The sequence below is a fragment of the Homalodisca vitripennis genome, chromosome 5 (genome assembly GCF_021130785.1).
Source record: "Homalodisca vitripennis isolate AUS2020 chromosome 5, UT_GWSS_2.1, whole genome shotgun sequence".
NCBI classification, from domain to species: domain Eukaryota; kingdom Metazoa; phylum Arthropoda; class Insecta; order Hemiptera; family Cicadellidae; genus Homalodisca; species Homalodisca vitripennis.
Genome location: NC_060211.1, coordinates 174,608,111 through 174,634,429, shown reverse-complemented (window position 1 = coordinate 174,634,429; position 26,319 = coordinate 174,608,111). Strand labels below are relative to the sequence as shown.

The 26,319-nt window shown below is 33.4% G+C and overlaps 1 protein-coding gene across 1 annotated transcript; it reads right to left on the bottom strand.

The window, feature by feature from the left end:
• Positions 1-236: 236 nt before the first annotated feature.
• LOC124363209 (proton channel OtopLc) lies at positions 237-26,319 on the bottom strand. Its single transcript, XM_046818370.1, has 11 exons — positions 26,084-26,319; positions 20,103-20,288; positions 17,207-17,323; positions 16,451-16,565; positions 15,615-15,726; positions 14,206-14,400; positions 12,192-12,352; positions 10,330-10,528; positions 5,776-6,266; positions 4,049-4,263; positions 237-1,134 (listed from the first exon to the last, which is right to left on the bottom strand). Exons 1-11 carry the CDS (start codon positions 26,284-26,286, stop codon positions 861-863), a joined length of 2,268 nt encoding a protein of 755 aa, XP_046674326.1. The 5' UTR covers positions 26,287-26,319; the 3' UTR covers positions 237-860.

The following is a 26,319-nucleotide window of genomic DNA, read 5'->3' as shown; positions in this document are numbered from 1 at the left end:
TAAATCATTTTGGTGTTATTAAATTTGTGACAAACCCCTCTAAAAACTGTTATTCTTGCAATTAGTAAAAAATGCTAGTTTTTAAGATATTTAAATTTTAAAAGATTTAATGGCCGCCATTTTGAAACAATTAGGATAATTTCATGATATTCTTTTCAGTAACTGGTCTTGTTATCATAAACATATAAGCCAAATTTGGTATAGTTTATTTTATAACTTTTTAAGATATTAAATTTTTTATAGAAAGCACATACAGACGGACAGATGGGAAACTAAGCATCAGAGACCCATGTTGATATGGTGAAATATGTTTGTCTTGCCCTGAGCAATGTGGTATTCCTTTGGCCAGAGAGTTACGGGACACCGTGTGTAATTGAGTTCGATGTCAACTGTAAATAGATTACTTTAATGGAAATCAATCAAAGATTGTAAAATAAAAATAGGTAGATTTCTATGAAATCTACCTAATATGAAACAGGTTCGATTATTTATGAACAGAGCTTGTATAGTGTAGGCTTTAACAAGAACTAGCTTAACGTGATTCATAAAAACGGTTTCAACTATTATTAATAAATGTGAAAAAAAGTCGCTCGGCAGAACTTGTAAATTTGATCAATTCAGGTAAGGCAAGTATTGCTATTTTTAACCTCCAACTCATTTATACAACATAACTAAAGCTTAGGACAAGATATGTCGACATATCGTCTACAACCATAGTTTACAGTGCTGATTACATTAGTGAACAGCGATGAGTAGGTAGTCAGATACCCTTCGTTAGCACCACACTTGTGCGTATAATGCTACGGAACAGATACTTAGCCGCACCCAGTTAGAGACCAAACTGGATGACCCAGCTGTCCCTACATGTAGACCGGCTTTATCTTGTAAGCCCGCTTCCATATCTCACAGAGACAGACGGTGGAGTGGAAGCGGTAGAAGATGGCGAGGGGCATGGACACGTGGGTGATGATGGTCCAAGCCCACAGACCGTAGAAGTGCAGCTGTATCGGGTGACTCTCGGCTCTTGACTTCTCTAGAGTGTTGATCGCCCACATCGCCAAGTTAGTCACCAGAAGGAATGTCACTATCTCTCGTCCAGGCTTGCGCCGGATCTGTTCTGGAGTTACACAGGACCTAGGGAAAAATAAAGCGGGATAAAATGGATGAATGAGATTAATTGAAACAATCTAAAATTAAGGAACAGGCCGATGTCCTGTCAGGCTTACTCTGCTTATTCCTTAAACATATTAGAACTACAAGGGGGGACTTAAAAAGCTGAGTAATTCCCCAGGAGGGTTCACTTTTGGCTTGAACCAACAATGGGCACAGCAGAAACCGATGTATACTTAAATCTGGGCAAGCCTATGGATGTCCAGGAACGGCATCACTAACCGCAAATGTTGAGACTGTGGTGCAAGGGTAGATTGATAGGTCTAGTCTACTGCAGGGGATTACTGTTGGGAGTTGGTGGGTCCCTAAGTATTAAGGGTAGTTGCTAGCCTAGACTGAAGGGCATGCACCACTGGCTTTGAATAGAGAGGCTGGTACAGAGCCAGTCTCATCTTATTTCAAGGAGACTTGACTGATATTAATATCCAAAATCATTCCTCACGGATCTCAATAGGAGGTGGCCCCTACCTTATCAACCTAGAATATCCTTGTTACTCTGAAAACAGCTCAAAGGTCCTTTTAAGACTAAGCACAATTTCTCAGCTTCTTGTCCTAAGAGAACAAAAACCAATAAAGACTGAATAAAGAGTGAGTCCAGCACAACGTGGACAATACTAATACAAGAGTATCACACAGGCATGAATTTAACCTGTGCTATCTCTAATCTAAACTGAAAGCCTGATACCTTAGGCAATCAATTCATCCAATCCGGTTCTCTTTCTGATAATCTGGTTGAATCAGAGAAAAAATATCAGTATATTTGTATTAACCTTCAACGTAGTGTAAGCATAAACTTACAGCTCTCTGACTGAGAGATCATGGGTTCGATTCCCGAGTAAGTAAAAAAAATTTGCAAGTGGCTATGGATCGTTTACTCGTAAAAAATTGAGATCAACTAAAATGCCATTGTTGTAAAATCTTCTTAAAAAATGCAGTATATGATGCAGAAAAAAACTTATGAGATGTAAATCGGTCAACAGTTGAATCGAGTCTGTTCATAAAAATACATCAAGATAGAATGAAGTGGCAAATTAGTGCCCCAAAAACATCGACAAGCGCGGAGCAAATAAATTACATGATGCAATGCAGATTGTAGTGGCACAATTGCACCCAAAGAAATAAAAAAAGTTAAAACGGAAAAAATCAAATGCTGAAATAACAGTTATAATAAGAATCAGAATCAAATTCAAAATGAAGAATAAGATAAAATTTTTTAATCAAAGTCGGTATTGGAATTGACAATACATGATAAACACACATATTGAGTCAGAATGAGAATAATTTAATCACACAATAGAACACTAAGGTTTTCTGTACAGGAAAAAACATAAGTAACAAGAGTAATTATACAAAATTAATTGAACAGAACTGTTTACAATAGAACAAACCATTTAAATGTAAAAACAGAGTACACTCCTGTAAAAAACACAGAAATGTGAAAATCTTCAAATTATTCCTACTGTAGTACTATCGGTCTCATCAAAACATGGGTATCACGAGAGCCTCGTGGAGAATGTAGAAATCTTTCCTGATCAAGGAAGCCTTTAAATGCTTTTTAAAACTGTTTACATTTGTATTACATTTAGAAGTAAATTGTAGAGTTTCGGACCAAAATTTTAAAAATGAGCCTTTGAAAAGGTTGAGTCTGAATCGGACTAAAACAGGACATTTCTGTGCCATGTGTTATGATCAGATTTAGACATTCAAAAAGAAGTTTATTTTGGAAACAAACATTGTAGAATGAAAAATGAGAAGGTACAACAAGGTTAGGACCCCACTAGATCAGAAACGCTCTCTACGGGTTTCATCAGGTTTCATTCTCCAGACGACCCTCAACACTCTCTTTTGAAGAGTAAATACAGTGAAATCCTGCTAATCTAAAGTAATTGGGAACGAGCCCGGTTCGGATTACGCAATTGTTTGGATTAGCCGAAATCACGGTTTTAAGAAGGAGAATGACCGTAGTTTGTAAAGAACATTGGACATGTATAAACAGTACTCTCCCTCCCTCAGTGCGCCACACCACACACTGATTCATGGAACAGCTGGACATTGCGCTATAGTCGGCAGTGTGTCGTCTGTTGCCTCAGTGCAAACATCGATCCCGATATGATTATTTGTAAGCGAAAGCATACCACCGTTACTCTTAAAGACAAGTTAGACGTGCTTTGTGCAGTCACTCATGAGTTGATGGAGTGTGAGGAGGAAGGAAGTAACAACAAGAACCTGTGTGATAAAGAAGAATTGGTGCCACACACAGACGATGCAGCAGCATTTGACCTTGCACTACGATACCTAGAGCAACAGGCTGCTGCTACAATTGCCAATATTATGTTGATAACACAGAGTGAAACTACGTGTCATCCAATAATTCAGTGCAACAAAAGATAACTAATGAATTCATGTCTTTTAACAATTAATATTGTACTTAACAATAATACCAGTAGAGCCTCAGGATTAAGACAATCTAAAATCTTTCCTTATGCTAAAGAGTGGGCAGCTCTCCTAGATCAGAGTAAGGAGGATATAAGACTGATATTAGAGATATTGACAAGACATGGCCCCCTAAGAAAACATCTTATGAGGATGTGCCTTAGCCAGACTGACAAATGTAGTCTCTGCAGAGAAGAGGAGGAATCAGCGGAGCATATTTGGCTAAATTGTCCTGCCATATCAAAAGTTCTGAAAAGATTCCTAGGAGCATATCTCCTCAACCCTAAGGACATCAGAGAACAGGAGCCCTCAAATCTGATCGGCTTCTGTAAAAGTCTCAGATTCGGAGGATACAAATATAAGTAAAGGAGGCACAAAGGTCCTTTTTAGGACTAAGTGCGGGGACAAACCGTCTTTTTCACTCAGGATAAAAAAAGTGTAGTACCTGCGAGAAGCGTCCAGGACGAACATGGTCTGACAGAGAGTCTGCAGCAGGGAGGCGAGTGCGGTGGCTAGAACTAGGGCAGTGTTCTCCTCTATGGTGAAATGGCCTCCGATGATAGTGAAGGTGCTGTAGATGAACATTCCCGTCTGGGCTCCGATCAGTAGGATGTTGTCCAGCTCCAAGTTTCGACAGCCATCATACTTCAACTGTCTCACCTGCACAAGATATATTTATGTGACCTGGCTGCTTGAAATGGTCACCAACGAAGTTTTATAATCAAATTTTCGAAAGTTGAATTGAAACCTAATGTTTAAAAAGTATAAATTTATAAAAGTTGTGTAATATTTTTGTGAGTAAAAACGAACAATGTTCTTACCTTGGATTGCATTTAACTGAAATTCACCACTTTAATAAACCAAATATTTTCATTGTAACAGAGAATAACTGCCAAATAGTCTTATGTTATGCAACACAGCTATTTTAAGATTCATTTTAGGACTATTAGGGTTCTTTAAAATTCTTACACTTTATTCAATTATATCACGAGTAAAAACATGAGATGCTATATTATAACCTTAGCATAAATCCATCAGCCAGATTAGTATAGGATATACAAAATGAATTATAAACCCATATAAAAAATATCTAATTAATTGATCACAATTTGCTGAAAAACTCTAAGAATAAAAAACAGAATGTTCTATAACATGTATGAATAAGTCTGCAATTTTCTAACTGGTAGATTGGATTTCAGGTAAAATCAATTACAACTTTCAAATGTGGCAACTTATGTTCATATGTACTGTTCTGTTTGTTTTTCTGTCTATTATCATTCTCTTAAGTTTTGCCAAGCTGTCATGAAACACCCAGCTATGGGTGAAAGTACAATAAGAGAATAATGCCTTTGTTTTGGAAACGTACAAATGTGACATAGCTTTTCTACCCGATCATACTAGACTGCATGCACAAAGGGTTTCTTAACAGTTCCAAATGGTTTCTAATCCTCTCTAAAACCCTGATGTAGCACTAAGTGATTCTAGATAAAACATCACTACAGTTGGAAGGGTTGATTTAATGTGAGTGTTGAGTTTAGCTCTAGTTCACATTCCTCTTAGTGCAGTGTCTGGAATCTGACGTTGACACAGACCTGAAACCTGGAATCTCAAGTCATAATTGTCTGAAGAGCTCCAAACAAAGTTGGTGACGAAGAAGATCAAAATGAACTCTATACATCGTATTGATATCAGAGACACCTGGACTACAAAATATAGCGTAATATAAGTGAAGAGGTGTCCTCATTGTCTCATCAATTCATTTCTGCACTTGATGAGAATGAGAAGTTTGGCTCATCATAGAAGTTTTGAAGATGATGATAAAGTTTCAAAGCACTGATTGTGTAAACATTTAACAGTTATAGCTTTAAATTGTATATAATAGAATGCTTCTTGATGCATATTTTTAGAACTAATCAGAACAAACTTTTCAAACAGCCCTCATATGTTGAATTTGTATCATAATTAACCATACTATAACAAACAAAGCAAATGATTAAGGCCATTTTGTTTTTTTCTACATCAGCATTTAGTGGATCTATCTACAACCCGCTCTTAAACTAATCAGTTTTGGTACTGATCAATTCTGTTATATTTATATTCATCTTTAATATATTCCAATGTACTCCAAGTAGCTCAGTAAGGTATAATTACTAATTATTGTAGTTAACTCACCTGGAGCATCCCAACGAGTGTGGCGATAGTCGTCATGCCGTACAGTGACAGTTCACAGATGGTGAGTTCCATCACTGCGAACTTGACGAGTTCCGGCCGGGAGATCAGAACAAAGAACAGAATCAGAGATATGATGGTCAGAACGAGAACAAGGATGCCGACAAAGAGGCCTTTGTGAGCCTGAGCACAATCGACAGAGTAGTGGTGGGGGGAGCGCTTGTAGTGGAGGGGAGGAACCTTGTCCACCTGCTCGGAGGCGGGCTGACTGAGTTGGTGGGGGAGGCGACTGATGTTCTTCCACATGACGTAGAGGATTGCGGCACAGATGAGACTGTACTCGATGGTACATGGGAAGAGGAAGGGACTGGCATCCTGCACCAGGGAGCCGATGATGTTGGTGCGTCGGCACTCGTATATGTGATGTGGAGACTTGAGACCCCGAGTCACCCTTTGGTGAGTTAGAGCCAGCGCCTCTGCTGGACTGTTGAATGCTGTAATCAACAACAACGTGTTAATTACACGTAAGTTGACGGTATTATGTTAACCCTTTTCACTCCGTGATTTTTTTAAGGTATATGGTGGAAAAACCGGTTCTTATTTACTAGGTTATGCCAGAAACTCCATGCAAAAATTAAGTATTTTACATGGCTGCACATTAAATTCTGTAACTTTATTATTTATTGTAGTAGACTGATGATTCTTGTTTTGTTTTACTTTACTTGAAATGGATTAATATTTAAAATAATATATTTTGGTATAAAATATGTTTCTTATATTTTTTATTCTCTTATATAAAAAAATTTTTTTTATACAAATTTTTTTTTAAAGTTTGACATGGTAAAACTAATATTATACTTCAACTTAACTCCTTAATCTAATTTTTTATAAAAATACCTTTTATTTATAAACATGCAACCAAAAATTGAATGTCCTACATTGAACGGTATAGATGTTACAGAAACATTTGTATAAGTTCACATATTCAAAATTTTCACAGGTTCTGGTCGAAGTTCACAAGTTGATCACTCTGTTGAGGATATTTTGCAGCTAATACATTACATAGTTTTCTTGTTACAACACAACACAAACATAAATAGAAGAGTACTATATAGTTTCTAATTAGGCTTATATTTACAAAAAAATATTTACACGCAGTCTTGATACACTTTGTTCAACACGAATGACTTGACAAACACCCCCCATGCAGGCCTCTCTTGCACTTCACACAAGCAGTCCTAGACCTTCTCCTTTTTCCTCCTCCAGCAATGCTCCTCACTAGCAGGAGACATTACTCGTCTTCTTTTACTAATTTTCAATGAATAAAACACAATTACGAAGGAATAATCCACACACGCTTTGTTTACAAACACTACAAGTCAACAATACGTAGTCGTAACGTTGGAAACAAGAAGTAGACTGACAGCTGTTTCCAATCGTGATCACCGGCACAAAAATCAGACATAGAGTAAGCAACTATACATCATTTTACTCGTCAATTTACGTATAACGTCATAACACCGAATATTTTAGCTTTTGGTTTGTTACTAAGCCAGTGATATACTAAAAACCAACATCCGATATAATCGGATCCGGAGGTTTTGGTGAGACCAGCTGGATCCGATCTCGTCGGACGTCGGAGTTTAAAGCATATTTCGTATATCCGATCTGATCGGATGTCGGAGTTAAAAGGGTTAACTAACTTATAAATTGAAACACAAAACAGATTCACAAGAATATTGAATATTGATAAATATATGAAATTATATGGATTTTTATACACCTGTAAAAACTTTAAATTCTAAAAGCCCATAAATAAATGCCTGACTATAAAATTATAACATCAATTCAGTTTTTCTCTGTGTATGTTTAGTGATTACATTTTATAACTCAGCCATGGCAAATTTTCTGTAAATTTTCTTACATAAATGGATTATATTCAGCAATTGAAATGCTGAAACATATAATAGACTAAAAATAATCTTGAGCCAAAGGTATCCCATTCATAGGCTGATTAAATGTGTCACACCACAAAGTATCAAAAAACAGAAATTTGTCAATGCAGTTTTTACACTCTGAATTTATCTCATGATAATAGCCAGTGGCGTAGCGAAGGGGGGGGTCCAGGGGGTCCGGACCCCCCCCGAAATGTTAACACATATTAAAAAATAAAGCATAGAGCAGGAGAAAAAAGGAGAGTTATCATTAATCTTGTCTACAAACATTCAGTTGATTGATTTAATTGATTAAAGTGACCATTGTTAAAACTATAATTGTCCTTTCGTTGAAATCATAAAGTATCAAACGATGCTTTTGGGCGCTGCCTTTCGGATAGTGTAGTGTAATCACGGTATTTGTAGCCTATATGCGCGGTCACGTGACGTCGCAAATTAACCTGAACCGTAACACGGTGAACAGTTTAAATTAGCGACCACTTCGTTCAAATTCGTCTTGGGGACGTAAAATGACTGCTTAGAATTAAGTTACGACGTTGATTTTAGGTGTCACTAAACTGTAGATGTGTATATAATTATCGAAAAAATTTAGAAAATCACTTTCGGTTGAAAAACTCTACTGATTAGAACTTCAACTAATTTGAACTTCAGTGATTGAGGTAAACGTGGTGTTTTCGATTGAGTTAGGACGACGATTTTTGTTATCATTAAACTGTACACTGTACTTATATAATTATCGAGAAAAAAATCACTTTCGGTCGGTAAATACCAAAGAAAAGCTCTGTACAGATTTGACGATTTTAGATTTAACTGGTTGAGTGTTAGAGGTAAAAGTGGTACTTAGAATTATGTTAGGACGTTGATTTTAGGTATTAATTCAACACCGACTAATACATATATAATTATTGAGAAAAAACAATAAAATTACTTCCGTTTGGAAAATACCGAGGAAAAGCTGTACAGATTCAGATTTTGACGATTTTGGATTTCAGTGGTTCAGTCGTTGAGATAAAAGTGGTACTTATAATGTTAGAACATTGATTTTAGGTATAAATTGAACGCCGACTGATACCTATAAAATTATCGAAGAAACATTGAAAAAAATCACTTCCGGTCGGATAATACACTGACTGAGGTATTATTTCATTTTCCTTAGTATATTCCAATCAAAAGTAATAATTTATTTTTCTCGATAATTCTATATTTATTATTCGGCGTTGAATTTACCTAAAATCAATGTCCTAACATAATTATAAGTACTGTACCACTTTTACCTCAACCACTCAACCAGTGAAATCTAAAATCGTCAAAACTTGAATCTGTAGAGAGCGTTTCATCGGTATTTACCGACCGGAAGTGATTTTTTTCTCGAAAATTATATAGGTAGTCGAGTACACTTTAATGATAATAAAAAACGTCGTCCTAACTCAATCAAAAATACCTCGTTTACCTCAATAACTGAAGTCCGAAGTAGTTGAAGTTCTAATCATTAGAGTTTTTCAGGTGCATTTAATTTCCGACCGAAAGTGATTTTTTTATTTTTTTCCCGATAATTATATACTCGTCTATAGTGTAATGATACAAAAAAATCGCCATTATAACTCATTCATAAATACCTCAATCAGTGAAATCCAAAGTAGCCGAACTTCTAATCAGTAGAGTTTTTCTGGTGCATTTTCCGACCGTTAGTTTGATCTGTACCCGAGCAACGCTCGAAAATTGCCCTCCTTTTCTAAAGGGTTTTCGGCCGTCAGTGGCCCAATGTCCCCGAAGGGGTATTTCATTTTCTCCACATACGCTTGAGTGAAAGCTCTGTTTTATTCTTTTTCTTTCTTATCCAGTGAATCCAACACCATTTTGGTGCCTTCTACTCGGCCAGAATCGAACTTCGTAAAGATTCTGTAGGTATACAAGAAAATTTGTAGTACTAGAGTTGCTGTGATAGTTGAATTTGCTTATTACATCTTTCCACTTTCTATACGGCGTACTGTAGTTACTAAAGCTCCATATTTTTTTGTATTTACCTTTTACCAGTGAATTCACTGGCAAATAACACACAAAACGTCACCCGGTTTCGGACCCCCCCCGAACGAAATTTCTGGCTACGCCACTGATAATAGCGCTGCAATAATTTATGTTGTATACAATATTTGTTTATTTAATATAATTACATTAATTATAGGTTTATAAGATTATAAGCAAATAATAATTTGTATACAATATATAGAACATTATTTGATACAATCGCTGTAAAGCAATTTAGTGGTTATAAGATCCATTCCACTCCATTGTGTTAGTTTGTCATAAGCAAAATTGTGCGTTTGGAGCAAAATGAATATATCTATTAGGCATCTTTACCTCAATGTAGTTACTGTACAAAAATTACTTGCAATATTTCATATTTATTATTTATAGCTTATCCTTCCATTATACACAATCACTATCAAGTTACACTGAAATGATTTGATGAAGAATAACACAGGAATTCATGACCATTAGTTATCTTATTACAAATGTCCTGACAGCATTTTCAAGTGGCCGCACTTTAGGTTTGCTAATACAGTGATTAAAAATATTTTTGGAGTTATACCACATGGCTCACCAAGTACATTCTCGTGCGATGAGTGTGATTTTGAGCGGTGGTTAAACTCTATGGTGTTGTTCTCAGGGTTGTAGAATGTGAGGATTTCGTGTTTGGTCTCCTGCACCAGAACATTCAGCCAGACAGACAAGTTGGTGCCGATCATGTGCATCAAACCGAACCTTGCCAGAACCTTGTGTCGTGTCACCCTCATTTGTTGCTGCAACAGTTATCGGTATTACAACAGTTATCGGTATTACAACAGTTATCGGTATTACAACAGTTATCAGTATTACAACAGTTATCGGTATTACAACAGTTATCGGTATTACAACAGTTTTATCTATTAGAGATATCCAACTCGTCTAAAATTACCAGAGTCTTATAAGTAAAGAGTTTTTTCTACATCTGGCGTAGTAAGTAAAGCAGACAATACATTGGTAGGTTGGGAACAGTGGCGTAACCAAAGGGGGGATGAGAGGGATAAAAACCCTCCAAAAGCCCTAAAAAGATTAAAAATATATGTATAACGTCAATCCAACATGTTTGAAATAAAGCAGTTAAAAGTTTTACTCTGAACTAGGTCTTCTGATTTATTTAAATTTAGATTTATTTCATACCCCCAAGGTGGGGTGCTTTTTAATCAGATTCATCCCACCCTAAAGCCAAGTCCTAGTTACGCCACTGGTAGGGAATAATATAAACCTACTTCTTTTATTTTTGGTTCTCTTAGGACAAGAAGCTTATAAATTGCACTTAGTCCTATAAGGACCTTTACGCTACTTGTGGATTGACAGGATATTCAATATGGGTAAGGTTGGAGGTAGGGGCCGCCTCCTATCGAGATGCATGAGTAAGAATTAGTGCACTACATCTCAAAGTCATGTTCCCCCGGAAGAAGGGGGGCCAGCTCTGAACAGCCTCTCCAGTCAAAGCAGGCAGGGGGTGGCACATCCTTGTTGAGGCTAGCAAGATCCTCTGACACTTAGGGAACGAAGCTCACCAACTCCCAACAGTCATCTCCCACAGTAGACTAGACCTATCGAATTACTCTCACACTCCAGAATCTCGACATTTGCAGTTAGTGGTGTGCGGAATTTCATGCATTTCAAAACTTTGTTCATCAAACATTGAGTGTGAAATTGCTTGTGTAGCCTCTGTTAAAGTGGCTTTCTTGTGTTAGTGACTATATAATTTTTCACAGGTTGAAACATTCGCATCTTGGCAATAAAAATTCATCAGTAAATCAATTTTTTTCTGTTCTCTTTAACCCATACCTTTTTATATGTTATTTTACGTCTATAATTAAAAGTGTAGAAATAAATATGCTTATTAATTTGAATTTCCTTGTAAGGATGCTATGTAATATTACTATCACTTGAAGACTCATTTCATGTTGATGTCTGCTTCACTCCATTATTATACTAATAATAGTTTTAATTTAAAAAATAAAAATGAACAGTTTAAACAGAAAGGGATAGGAGGTAATAGTGGACGATCAGTCTATATGTGGTTGAGAGGATTAAACAGAATGAAAACTTGTTGAAACCTGACACATAATATATATTTAAATCAGTGGCGTCGATAAATCATTATTTTTTAAGGAGCTGGCACACTGGGTGGTTTAGGAGGTATAAGACACCCAAAAAAAAACGCAGACTCGGGAATTTTCCTTCCAGAAATTGTTCAGCTCAGACCTCATAAATGTGTTCTAGCTTAAAACAAACAACTGGGTCCAATTTTTAACATTTGTCTTTAAAAATTTAGGGGGCTTGAACCTACTCAGTCCCCTTATATACGCTCATGATTGAAATATTATATTTTCAATATAAATATGAGCAAATATAGGAAACAACAGTACAAAATATTGTAAACGACCTCACCTCATCATTTAAAAAAATGAAGTACATCTGTATAAAGATGAAAGCCATTCTAGTGGCAGGAGTCAGCGCCAGCAGCACGTTGTGGCACTTGGTGTCTCTCTCCAGCTCAAAATACTGGCCGAACTCCAGTCCAGAGTAAATCATACTGCCGATTCCGAAAGCTGTGAACAATCTCTTATATAATGATACGTGTAACAAATGAAATAAGTAAAATTCTACCTTCACAACAATTCGGTTGCTCAACAACAACAACTAATGAACTAAGTAAAGCAAAGATGCCTTATTTTACCAGGCGAAGTTAGGGCTTTCTCTAACACTTAACACTTTGTACCCTGAGCCCGAGTATAGGTCAGGCCGCGTCGGCAGCGCCTGCTACCGGCGCCCGAGTATAGCTCGGGTCGTGTTATTTAATTGTATTATTTAGCTCAGTCATCTTATTTTTGGATTCAAACATTTTGATTATGTTCATTGGTTGTCTAAATTCGTATTTGTTGGTTTTGAGATCCCTGGGTCACGTTTTAGTAATGAAATACGTATATTTATCGTCGTACTACAAGCGAGTCTAGACAGCTGATCGTAGGCGCCGCGGCTGATCGTCGGTACTATCAGTTTGCTTTGTAGTGTTTCACGTTGTGTGTTGTTGTGAGTCTTAGTGATGTCTTCTACAAATCTTGCTGACGAATACTGAAGCAAATATTATTATAATGTATTATAAATGTGAATTTAACTGTTTGTAAATAATCATAACTTTAGTTTCTTACTGAATGAAGTAAAGGCAAATGCAAGGAATGTGAGGTTATCCGTGTGTTTTGTTTTTTATTTATACTCGCTTTACTCTTTCTTCTAGACTTTCCGTTGATTTTATTTTATATTATTTACTTATTATTTTTGAGTTTAAATAATATGGGTGATGAAATCAAAAGTGATGCAATTCGCGATCTTTTGTTTGACTGCGAGTCGGAAAGTGACGATGATTTTGATACACACCTGGGACCAAATATTGATTTTATGAACGATCTAAACAAAAATTTGCGAGATCCTGTATTTGATTCAGACCATTGTACTTTAAAAATTACCACTCTAAGGCGAATTACCTGAACTAACAAGCTATGTAGCAAAAACTTTTTTTGTATTTTTTACATAACATTCAATACTATGTAATAATTTTATTTTGAAAATAAACTTTATATTTGGATACATTTAAAAAAAGTATGTATCTCTATCTTTAAAAAGATATATAGTATGAGTTTATAACATAATTACTGTAATAACACAGAATTTTTTAAAAGCATCATAAAACCCCCAGGGAGCCACGCCGAAACATGTATTAAGGGCCCAGGGTACAAAGTGTTAACCTGGGGACCAACAGCTTAAAGGTGACTTCCAAACCACCACCTATGTTAGTGGATCTATGTTAGTGTAATGATTCATTTTGAAAATATGGTTTGATCAAATAATAATAGATTTAAACTGGTTAAAAGTAAATATATCTACTCATCACTTAAGTATGATTTTTCAGCAGTGAATTGTGTTGTATTTGTATGCATTTACATAAGATCTTCCACCGATCATGGTTTAGATCATCTTATTGTCTTTTCAATTATGCTAATTAATCTAAAAATGACAGTATTAAACAGCTGTTCTGAAACTTTTACATGAACATAAACATAATGTTATAATTAACACCAAATAGTATTACAATATTAGTAATAACCACACAATTTTTCAAAGGAAATCTGTATTTTGTTCGAGGCCTTTTGAAATCAATGATTTCATTTTTTGACAACTCTAAAAATAATTTTGGAATAAATTTGTGGATCTAATACAAGTGACTAAATTTTATTAGTAGAGTTCATTTCTTAAGGCTTCTCACAAAATACAAATTCATGTAGGAAAATTGTGTGATTATTACTAGTAGTATTGAATGTAAATATTTTCCAATTTCTCCAAGAACCTTCAATCAAATATTATTGTTGCCTATGCATAGCTGAGACGCATTATCTTATCAACTGACCCACAGCACCCATGCGCAGGTAGAAGCTCCCATAGTGCTGGAATGGAACAGAGTTCTTGGAGAGTGTGTGACCTCTGTAGTAGTGATCGGTCACTGTACTCATCTCCGTGTCTGTGACGTAGTTTTGATGAGTCTCTCGACCACTCTCACACTCATCACTCTCCTCCGACGAGTTACTTGTATCTCTGTCCCTCTCTATAAAATAGTCACAGTAAAAGTTTGACGGAGAAAGACAGCTGATTCGATTTTCCAAAAATAAAGGTCTTTTGAGAAAAGTTCAGGTATTTTCAAACTTCTTATATAAATTATGGAAATAAAGTTTCCATTCTTAATAGTATATTTATAGAATAAAACAGCAACAATTTTTTTATTTTTAAAACTCAAAAATAAGAAGACAATTTTTATTGAAATCAACAATTAAATGAATAAACAATGATCTTGTGGATATTACAAGAAGTTCTATTGCATCAATTTCTTAAAAATGAGTGATAGTTTAACAAGCTGATCCAAAGCATTAGGATGCCAATTACATTCTTACATAATTTATCTATCATAAATAGAGATCCTTTTTTAAATGTTATTCCAAAACCTTAAAATTGTATCCACTTAATAAAAAACCCTTTTTAAAATTATTTGTATTCCGAATTACTCTTCACATCTTTTTATTACAATTTAAATTTATTGTTAAAGTACATACAGCAAGAACGGTATATTATTTTGAAAGGGATTATATGTTTGGTAATAAAAACACAGAATACAAAAAAAATTAACCCAAAGTTTTAAATATTATTTCATAATTAACTCAACCTTAAAAATGTTATTATTGTTTTTACTGACAATACAAAAGTGCATTGAGGTTGCAAAATGTAGCAAACAAAGAAAGCAGTTTGAGTCACTGTTGCTGTTACTCTTTGATTTTGGATCGTCTTTACACAAAATCGCATACATATAATACTTACTCATTGAGTCACTGTTGCTGTTACTCTTTGATTTTGGATCGTCTTTACACAAAATCGCATACATATAATACTTACTCATTGAGTCACTGTTGCTGTTACTCTTTGATTTTGGATCGTCTTTACACAAAATCGCATACATATAATACTTACTCATTGAATCACTGTTGCTGTTACTCTTTGATTTTGGATCGTCTTTACACAAAATCGCATACATATAATACTTACTCATTGAGTCACTGTTGCTGTTACTCTTTGATTTTGGATCGTCTTTACACAAAATCGCATACATATAATACTTACTCATTGAGTCACTGTTGCTGTTACTCTTTGATTTTGGATCGTCTTTACACAAAATCGCATACATATAATACTTACTCATTGAGTCACTGTTGCTGTTACTCTTTGATTTTGGATCGTCTTTACACAACATCGCATACATATAATACTTACTCATTGAGTCACTGTTGCTGTTACTCTTTGATTTTGGATCGTCTTTACACAACATCGCATACATATAGAAGAGGAAGGCCATGCTGCCAAAGTAGAGGTACAAGTAAAACCCCTGAAAAAAATATAATCCTGATCACATTTTTTATTGAAGGTACAATAAAATTATTCTAGCACTGTAAGACTGATTTTCATTTACTGAATTATCATAAAAACATAAAGAAAAAGGGCCAAAATGAAATTATTTTCTAATTGATGTAGATATATAGGCCATGGGCCTCAACATTGATATTTTATCCACTTTACTTCAAAAGATTGTTTGTAGAGGTAATAAAACGGTTTTATTTAACAGCAACCATATCATGTGACACCTGGTTTTGATAAAAAAAGAATGGTAAAATTGAGAGGCATCTAAGTTACACCGCCCAACATAGCATTCGGTCGGAGTTAGAATTTTACCTTCAACGATATCCAATTTGGATGGAGTGGTTAGAAATTGGTTTACTTAATATTCCTGGTTTTGTCTCATAAAGATCTAATTTTAGGCATTATTTTAATCGTCATCCCATTCACAACTGTTTTTGGGCAAACATTTTTTTGGAATTACTGGAAGTTTTAAAATCTCTCAAAAATCCACAGATGAAGCTAAAAATGTGGTTTTGACATTCTGTTATTAATTTAATTCCAAACATTTGTTTTTTTGGCAGCCTTCAAGCTCTTTTATCCTATAGGAGATAGTAACAAAAATATTAGTTGAGAATAATTTCCAAAATTATATGACTTATTCCACCTGAAATTACACAGCATCAAAGTAAACTTATAATCGCGTATGGACTTGCCTCGTAGACTGAAGTGGGTATGTGGGTTGAAATGACTTCTGCCATTGGAAAGGCAATCCCCATGACGACTAGCAACTTCCCATACAGTGCAGACAAGGTGGTGGCCAAAGCTTGACTGAAACATAACAATTTCTCATTATGCCATAAAAACTATTTCAAATACAAACAATAAATTATTAATTACAAGAACAAATAGCAGTACTTGAGACTAAACATTTAACTATTTTAACATGATTAACATGAAATTAATAACCATCTATATATACAAACGAATGTTTGTCTGTATGTCCTTTATAGAATCGTAAACTATTTGACCGATCATTATGAAAATTTGTATGTTCACGGAGAAGGTTTATATGCTATGCCCATTGATGAAACGCGCCACCAGGTGGCGCTGCAAAAGATAAAAGTTTACAAAGTGCCTGTACACTATAAACTGCAATTACGAGACAGTTACAGATATTAAATAGCCAAACACTATTTGAAGGCACTAAGTTATGATGTATATTTGTCTTTAAGATTAATTTCTGGTTGAACTAAAAGCTTGAGTGTTAGACCACTTTATAATAAAGTACATGTATGTGTACAATGGCTATAAACATACACAGATTTTCTTGATCGTGGCAAACTCTACATCGGCGTTGGAAATATAATTCACTTGAACCAGAAGTGCTCATACATGGGCAAAGCCTACAAAAAGCGTGCGATGCTGTAGGAAACGGCTAATTCTTAATATTATATAAATATTTGACTTACGCCCCCATTTTTCTCCAGTTGACCTGTAATTGTTCAATTCGAGATGGCCTCTTGATATTTGGTAAAGCAGCACGGTAAATGATGGGGGGATACATGACACACCCTGGTGGTGGCAGTCTGAAACAAGTCAAGATTCATTACTTTGTTTTTTCAATTTATCAGTAATTTGTTTGTAAATTAAAGTATTGTATAAAATAATACACTCAAAGTTATAATAACAAATGCCCCAATAATTTCAGCTTTAGCCATGACACAGATTAACAATGTATATTATAAATAATAATTACAGGAGTAATTAAAATACAGAACAAGTTAATAATATTATAAATAACAAAAAGCTATCAATTTTGAACTATCAAACTAAACAATAAAAACAATAATATATTTCAGCATTCAACAATAATGTAATAAACACTCTAAACAATTAAAATAAATATTAAAACACAGACTCAAACACACACATTTACATATGGCATCTGTATAAAAATCTTAGTGTAAGTGAAAATGAAGTTAAAATACCTACATGCCTCTTGGTATTCAACTTAAATCATCTTCATTTTTTCTTGCATTATTTATTTACATTTAATTATTTGTTTATGAGTTCATTAAAAAAATAAACATAAATACATATATCGTAAAAATCTATAGGAATCAAATAAGATGTTTATTGAAATATGAAGTTATCCAATACTTAATTGGTTAATATAATTAGTACGTGTTTAGACTTTTTATAATTTTTTTATTAACCCTAGAAGAGGCACACACGTTAGGCAGCCAAGACCACACACGCATCGCACTAACATACTTTCATACTATGTAATTTTTGTAAGAGTAAATATTATTTGATCATAATAAAATTTATATGGTTGCAAAAGGAAGAACCTAACTTCTCAAATATCAGGTTTTTAACAGTAATTTTACGGAATCAATATTAGTGTATTGAATTTTAAGTGTATTAAATAATCGCTAATTTTGCATGGTAATTCCGTATTACATATTTTGAAATTTTTTTTACTAACACAGTTCTCCAGTAGGATGCACACGCTTTATTACATCTGCTTGTTTTACAAAGCAACAGCTGGTGACTTGCATTGCTTGTTTATTTTTGTCTGCCAAGATGCCTGAATCTTTTCATAAAAATATGAATATATAATGTTTAAGTCCTTTAAATAATACATATCTAAAAGCAACCTAAAATTTGGGATGAAATATATATTTTTTACACTCCAACTTAGACATAAACTAAATTTGGAGGTGAACAACAAAATTTTGTTCACATAAATTAACATAACTTCTCTGTTCTGTTATGAGAAAAATTATGTATAATATATTACAGCTGGGACATTAGTTTTAGTTCAAATAAGCTTTTGAAAAACACATTAATGGGTACCTAAAACACCGTGCCCACACAGTAAGCTTGCGTGCTACTCCTAGGGTTAACTGGAACCCAATTTCTTCCAAGAGAGTACCGGTACACAATAAGATCAGCCAAGGTAAAAGTACTAGTTGTTCATAATATTCATCGCAATATTTTAGAAAGAGACAAACCTTCATGCATGTTAAAAGTAGAAAACAAGGAGAAACATACAGTGGTAGAAGAAAGATTTCGTTTAATGAAATTAATGTAACCAATTCTCAAAATTTAGGTCCCTATTTCTAAACATAATTTACCTAAATTGTACAGCATTCAAAAAAGAAATGGGTTGGTTCCATTTGCCCCCTACTCCCCCCTCCCAACATGGGTCCTGGCTACATCACTGAATTGAGCCATAGACCTATTGAGGCTGATAACAGTGGGACCACATTAACTAATAGACAAAAATTCAACAGGCACTGCGCTGTCACTTAACTACTTCTCACTCATAGAATTATAGCACAACACATATTCTATTAACGTTCTTTACAGTCTTTAGGTGTTAAATAGTAAAAAAGTTTAACATTTAAGTATAACAGCCGTTTAGAGTAACACTTTATAACTTAATAATCCATCAAATGAGTTATTAGAGTTTCATTAAAATATCCTTAAAAATCTATAACTCAAATATTTTTAGCTTAATAATTCAATAAATTACCTCTTTCTTCAATGGGCTCAGTATGTAACCCTCTTAGGATGACGAAAATATTTGTAATTTTTTTCTGGTAGGCCCTACAAACTTTTGAAGTGACTTATTTTTTCTGAAGAGTACACTGAAGAAGGCGAAGATGAAAATAGGAAAATGAAAAGGTTTTATGAATACATTACAGGTAAGTATTAAAAAGAAATTCATTTTTTTGTACAGTAAAATTGTCTAAAATTTATAACATTATTTAATAATAATTTGATTGAGTATAAAATAAAGAAGAAAACAAATTTTACTTTTTGTTTTATGTTTTTCCTTGTTATAACTTTTTGGTTTACCATTAGTTTACTATAACAGCAATAATAATTTTTACTGTAGATAATTTTTTTTTTCAGTTTCTTGCTTTATTTTCTTTATAAAGTACAAAATTTATATTGATTGGTTGTAAGGATAGCCCGTAGACAAGAGAGCTGGAGTGATGTGGTATGATGAAAGCTATTACGCAATTTGATAAAGATGTAGATAACTTATACTACAACATGACCACATAAATATTTGTAAAAGGTCATAGGATATGTTAGCATAGAAAATCATGATTTTTACTATGTTTCATGACTAATAAAACATTAAAACAAAAATACGCATACCCTGCATTGTCTTCTTGGACAACAAACTTTGCAGGCAATAAACAGCCTGCTCTAATTTTTCTCATCCATAATTATAAAAATATTAATTTTATCGTGTTGGTTGCATTGGATTTATATTTGAAAGTAGATTACGTTTTAATGATATACATATGATTGTATACAACGCAAAAATAATGGATGACAGCTTACCCCGAAAGAGATGTGGAAAGAGGGTGGCCACCCCTAGAGGTGGAAGTGGTAGCCCTGGAAGTGCGGCCATTGGGGGGTGCTCTGACGGGAGATGAATGATGAGACAGGGTCTCTGGGCTAACTATCACAGCACTGGGCGAGGCAGGGGATGGTAGTAGGTTCGGCTCGGCAGACGGGCCGACCCAACTGTAACACAGACCTACGTTATAACAACTAACACAGACCTACGTTATAACAACTGTAACACAGACCTACGTTATAACAACTGTAACACAGACCTACTTTATAACAACTGTAACACAGACCTACGTTATAACAACTGTAACACAGACCCACACCAACAACTGCATTGTTCTAGAGCGAACGTTGGATATATCCAGATAACAGTTGCAACAAATTAATCTGTTACAAACAAATATAAAATTCTTTGTTTCAACAAATTGATAATATAGGATTAATAAAAACCATAAATAGAGGGTGAACCAGCTGAGTATCCTAAACATAAATTAGAAGAACGATTAGAGCTATAACAAAGAGCGAAATGTAACCCTCTAGATCACATACAAAAAATCACAAAAATGGAGATCCTTAGTTGACTCCCTGTACAATGTAATGGAATGCTTTTTGACTCACCCTGTACAATGTAATACAATGCTTTTTGACTCACCCTGTACAGTGTAATGGGGTATTTTCGACTCACCCTGTACAATGTAATGGAATGCTTTTTGACTCACCCTGTACAATGCAATACAATGCTTTTTGACTCACCTGTACAATGTAATGGAATGCTTTTTGACTCACCCTGTACAGTGTAATAGGGTATTTTTGACTCACCCTGTACAATGTAATACAATGCTTTTTGACCTACCCTGTACAATGTAATGGAATGCTTTTTGACTCACCCTGTACAGTGTAATGGGGGTATTTTTGACTCACCCTGTACAATGTATTGGAATGTATTTTTAAAGCAGTAACCTTATTTTTACACAAAGATTATTATAATCATAGGTGGAAATCTCTAACACAAAACCACAAAAAAATTAAAATTTGTTAAGGTTTTATAAAACATTAAAAGTGTGATTATTTGAGAATATAACAGTTTGGTATATTTTCATAACTTAAAGTTATAATTTAAATAATTGTGGTAAAACATTCACTTCCCTCGTTTCAATTAGATTTAACTATCAATTTTTAAACATAACTGTTATTTAATTTTAAAAAACAAACTGATATACTTGCCTGTCCCTTTTCTCTTGAATATGCATTGCAAATAATTCACAACGTTTATTTGTAGCACTCACCTTGAATTATTCATAGATAAAAATATATTACCGATTAAAAAAAAAACTGTTTTCGCTATACAACTCTGGTATAACAATTATAACGAATATCAAATACAATAACAAGCACGACTTGCATTTGTTTCAGCAATATCACGCATTTATTGTTAGTTTTATGAAAGTTTTCATTTTAATGTAGCTATGAGAGTACTATTAAATGCTAACGGAACAAATTACAAATATATGGATAAAACAATAAATCTCAAGTTATACAGAATAACTTGTTCACTTTATAATATTAAAGTTAACATATGACCTGTAGAGAGCAAACTGATTGAAAGGGCAGCCATATTGTCTCAATGGGGCAGGAGGGGCAATTAAGGGCTAAATTGGCAAGTTATTGTTCCACAGTTGGCTCAAGGTGATCTGGCACCTTCCAACACCAGTTAACTTTGCGTAATGATATCATTACACAAAGTATCATTGTGTAGTATATCATTACATTGTATTAAATCAAATTAAATTCTTCCGTCCTGTAATAATACATGTACATAAACATATACGCATTTAGCCGTATAATTTATATTTAAAACATATTGGATTGTACCTCCATTCGTTTAAATTAATATTTAAAAATCAGAAAATTGGGTTTATTTATTACAATAATATAAAAACATATAACATATAACATTTCCTAAAGTGGAATATTTAATTGTTCGAGATAAACCAAATTCTTTTTTTTTATATTTAAAAATGTATACCATTCATTACTAACATTATTAATAAAAATCTTTTGAAATAAAATAAAACATTAGAATGAAAAGCAATTTATAAAACGTAATAACACACAAAAGCCTTGAATCATTTGTAAATTCAATTACATCACCACAGTAAAAATGTTTCTAACAAACATGTTTTCTCTTAATTACTCTTCAAGAGGGCTTCATCTTGTGAAGTTGTTATTAAAAAGCAACAAAACATTAGGCTCAAGTTTCCAGCAGTGAAGGTAGTGCAAAGTGTACTCCTGCTGTCATCAAGGCCCCAATTTCCTGCTTCAATTTTCTCCTCTCACCCTAGTAATTAATTCTCAGTGGTGGTACAGTCAGGTGCACTTAGCTTTCTCAGTACCATGCCTTCTACATACTAGTTTTACAGCCTGGCTGTATTTATATTAAAGGACACTTGTTGTTTTTGTCAATATTCTTCTATTCTTTTAGTGTTATATTAATGTTAAATTTATGTGTTCTGCCATTATGTATTTCATACTTTTTTCTATGTATACACTTATAAAACTGTTTTGAATCTTCATGATTTTAATAAAGCTTTTTGATTCTGATTTTTCTAGTAATCTCATTATCTTTGGTATCTCATTATCTGTAAGATAATGATTGTCTTTTAATACATAACCATGCTGTTCAACATAAGTGCACTAAATTGACAGTCCACTTCTTATACATTTTATTGTTTTACAAAAAAATAAATAAATAACATTAGAATTAATTATTGATAGTTTACAAATTTTCTTTTGGAAAAACATGCACATTGGTGTATACAATGGTCTGTGTACAGCCTTTGACCTTCAAAAAAAATATGGGAATTATGTTGCAGCAATCTTTATCAATAAATCTATTTCTGTTCAATGAAAAATATTGAATAAGTATAGCACTGCCATATTAACTCTTTGTTTAGAGTTGTTCTTCCATTTTAATTTCTAAAATGTTAGGTATTTTTTATTATTATTGAGAATTTACTTAATATAAATATTTAAACAAAGATAAAATCTGTACTATATTTATAACTACTGTTTCTTTCGTTTGCCACAAGAAATTAATTAAATTATTTAAATGGCAACAAATTTTAGTACTGTACACAATATCTTTTCAGAGGCTGTTTAGTAACCAAAAGTACATTACAAATAAAGTACAACACAGTAAATAATATTTCACAATATCAGACAGCAAAGCTATCAGCATCAACACTAATAATAAAATTGTTACAAAAAGTTTAAAAAACCAATCTGAAAACTCCGAAGAAGACCTTTTGATATTTATTTCTCTTTTCCTAAAGCATTCCCTACTATTCAAAAATTTCTTTTTGTTAAAACATGTTTCAAGAGAAATTCAATTATCTTTTAATAAATCACTATAATTGCTTTACAAGATTGTTTAGTTTTGTGTGGTAAATAATTAAATAGTTTTAAACCATAATGCAAATAACCTGTTTAACCCTTTGAGTGCTACGGCATATTTTCCCAAGTCATACGCATAAATTGCCGGAGCATTTCCTTCTGTTTTGCAAGCGTGTGGGGAAAAAACTATATTAAAAAATTATTCAACTGATTTGAATAATTTTTTTTTAGTTTGTGTGTTATAAAACCTATGTTTTTCCATATAATATTATAATTTTATTTTTATTTACACAAAAAGAATATAGGTTATAACAAAAAACTAAAAAATGAAAAAAAATAAATTTTAAGTTTGAACTAAAATTTTATTTATACATAATTTTTTTAAATTTTTTTAGCTACACCATATGAAAGAGCATGAAAAACTGAACAAAAATAATGCATAATATGGTGTGTTACAGTAATATTTAACCAGATACTGCAATATACACAAAATACAACAAAAAGCAATTTTTGTTCAAGTTTGTCAAAAGTTTAGAAACAATATTATAATTATCCTATTTCACTCAATGAAGTAAGACGGCTATAAAATATTAATTATATAAAAAGTATATAAAAATATACACAGGCCTACAATATAACCTTACTTCTATAACCTTACTTCACCTAAAATCAATAGTTTGATTGGAACTTGCATTTTATTTCATCACCAATCCAACAATAAAATATACGTCACTAAACACGAAAAAAGAAGTTTATAAATGCATTGTAAGTTTTACTGAACACAATTGCAGAATAGTAATAACAACAGTTTTCAGCATAAACACACGAAACTAGCACAATGTAAACACACACAAACGAAACTGTGTAGTTAATGGCAACAAGTAGCAGCTGACCAACTATTGCGTCATCTGTTTTTTTTTTTTCTGATGGCAAATAACTACAAGGGGGCGGTGAACAATAAAAATCAATCACAATCGATTGTTCGAAACTTGTAGATTGCCGTGAAATAAGTTATTTGTCGAAACAAAAATGAATTATATGTGATATTAATTAAATAAAAATCGTCTACTGGGTAGATGCCGACAATTTATGCACATTTCACAACATCTACTATGTAGACGCTGCGGCACTCAAAGGGTTAAATATAATGGTACCAATTTCTCAGTATGTCATATTTATCTGGAGATATAATCATGGTTTTTATAAAGGACTGTAATTTCAATATACATATAAAAAAAATCAGATACATCTTTTATATACATATAATAAAAGACACGGCAAAGTCAAAACACTATCTGAACGAAAATCTCTATAGCTAGCTGTATATCCACTAAACCTATATGACTCTCAAACCACTCTTCTGGAAAAAGAGACCTTTGAAATTCTTAACTGTTACAGAATTCTCCGAAAACATGAATACAACTCAGTCAAGGTTAAAAAAAACCAAAGTACAGTAATTTGAAGACAACCTCAGAGGATTTGTAAGGTATCACAACCACAAGAAGGAGGTTTGAATAGATCTAAATAAAAATGATTTTTACAAATAAAGCAGTTTTCGATTAGTATGGACACATCTAGAAAAATCTAATATGTCCAAATTCACTAAAGGATTTATATTTTTCCAACTACTTTCCTACAAATTTATCGTCAACTGATCCCAATAATGTTCCTGCAGTTCCTGATAAGTGATACAGGTGTGCATGATTCTAGGATGAATGAACAAATTTCTCACACCTATAAAAGAGCACAAAGAAGATATGGACTCTTCACAGTTCTGTTTGGTGACAATGGAGGAGGCACTTTGAATCAAGCAAAGTGATGGCATCTTATTGTTTCTTGCATACTCTTAACATTATCAGGAATATTCAATCAAGTGCATCATACATAAACTGGGGGAGAAGACCTGGAGGTATTATTACAATACCATTTTAAAGCCATCATCCAAAGAGCAGTTCAGGATTTGGCTGCACTGGTGTTGTGGATGTCATCCAAAAAACTGAAGAAGTTGTCTATCTTTATTGGCTGATTTGGCTTTTTAAAACTTTAATTTTGTGTAGGCGGATAACTCAAGAAATTTTATAGATTTGTATATAAACAACCGTTAACAGAGCACATGCTTTTACAACACAGTGCATATTGTAATCAAGGATCTAGACTTTATAGATCCAAATTTTGCTCCCCAAGATGAATTTTATTGACGGTTTTTTGCATAAAACAATTTAAAATTTATGTTAATTTTTTGGAATAGTATGAAAATGACAATTTTGTAGAATATTATACTAACAACTATGTATCACATATAAACCACCTAAGTCCCATTTGTTTGTAAATCTTGAAAGTACGGTACAGAGAATAACCAAGAAATTTATTCAGGATGATTTCTTGATAGGTTTTCTATAAAAGTATAGTAGCCTACTTTTATAAATTAAAGAGCAATGATTTCTTTTACTTTTATTGATTAAAGTTGATCATTATATTTTTGTTAATTACTAACCCCCAAACATAAAGAAAATGTGTAAGTAAACTGATAAAATACCTTTATTAGTATGTATAATATTAAATATTGTGCTTACCAAGGAGTATCATCCTTGACAGTTGTGGCAGTGGGTGTTGAGGCATCATCAGTGGTACATTCTTGTGCAACTGCACCGGACGTGGTAGCTACTTCCTCAATATCCGAGTCAATTCCTTGGGCAAAGTCCATATAAAAAGAGTCTCTTGAGTCACTAGAGCCACGCCTCAACTTAAGGCTCAAGTCTGGTGAACTGTCTTGCATTGTCACACAACTTTAAACTGTCCCCTTCATGTT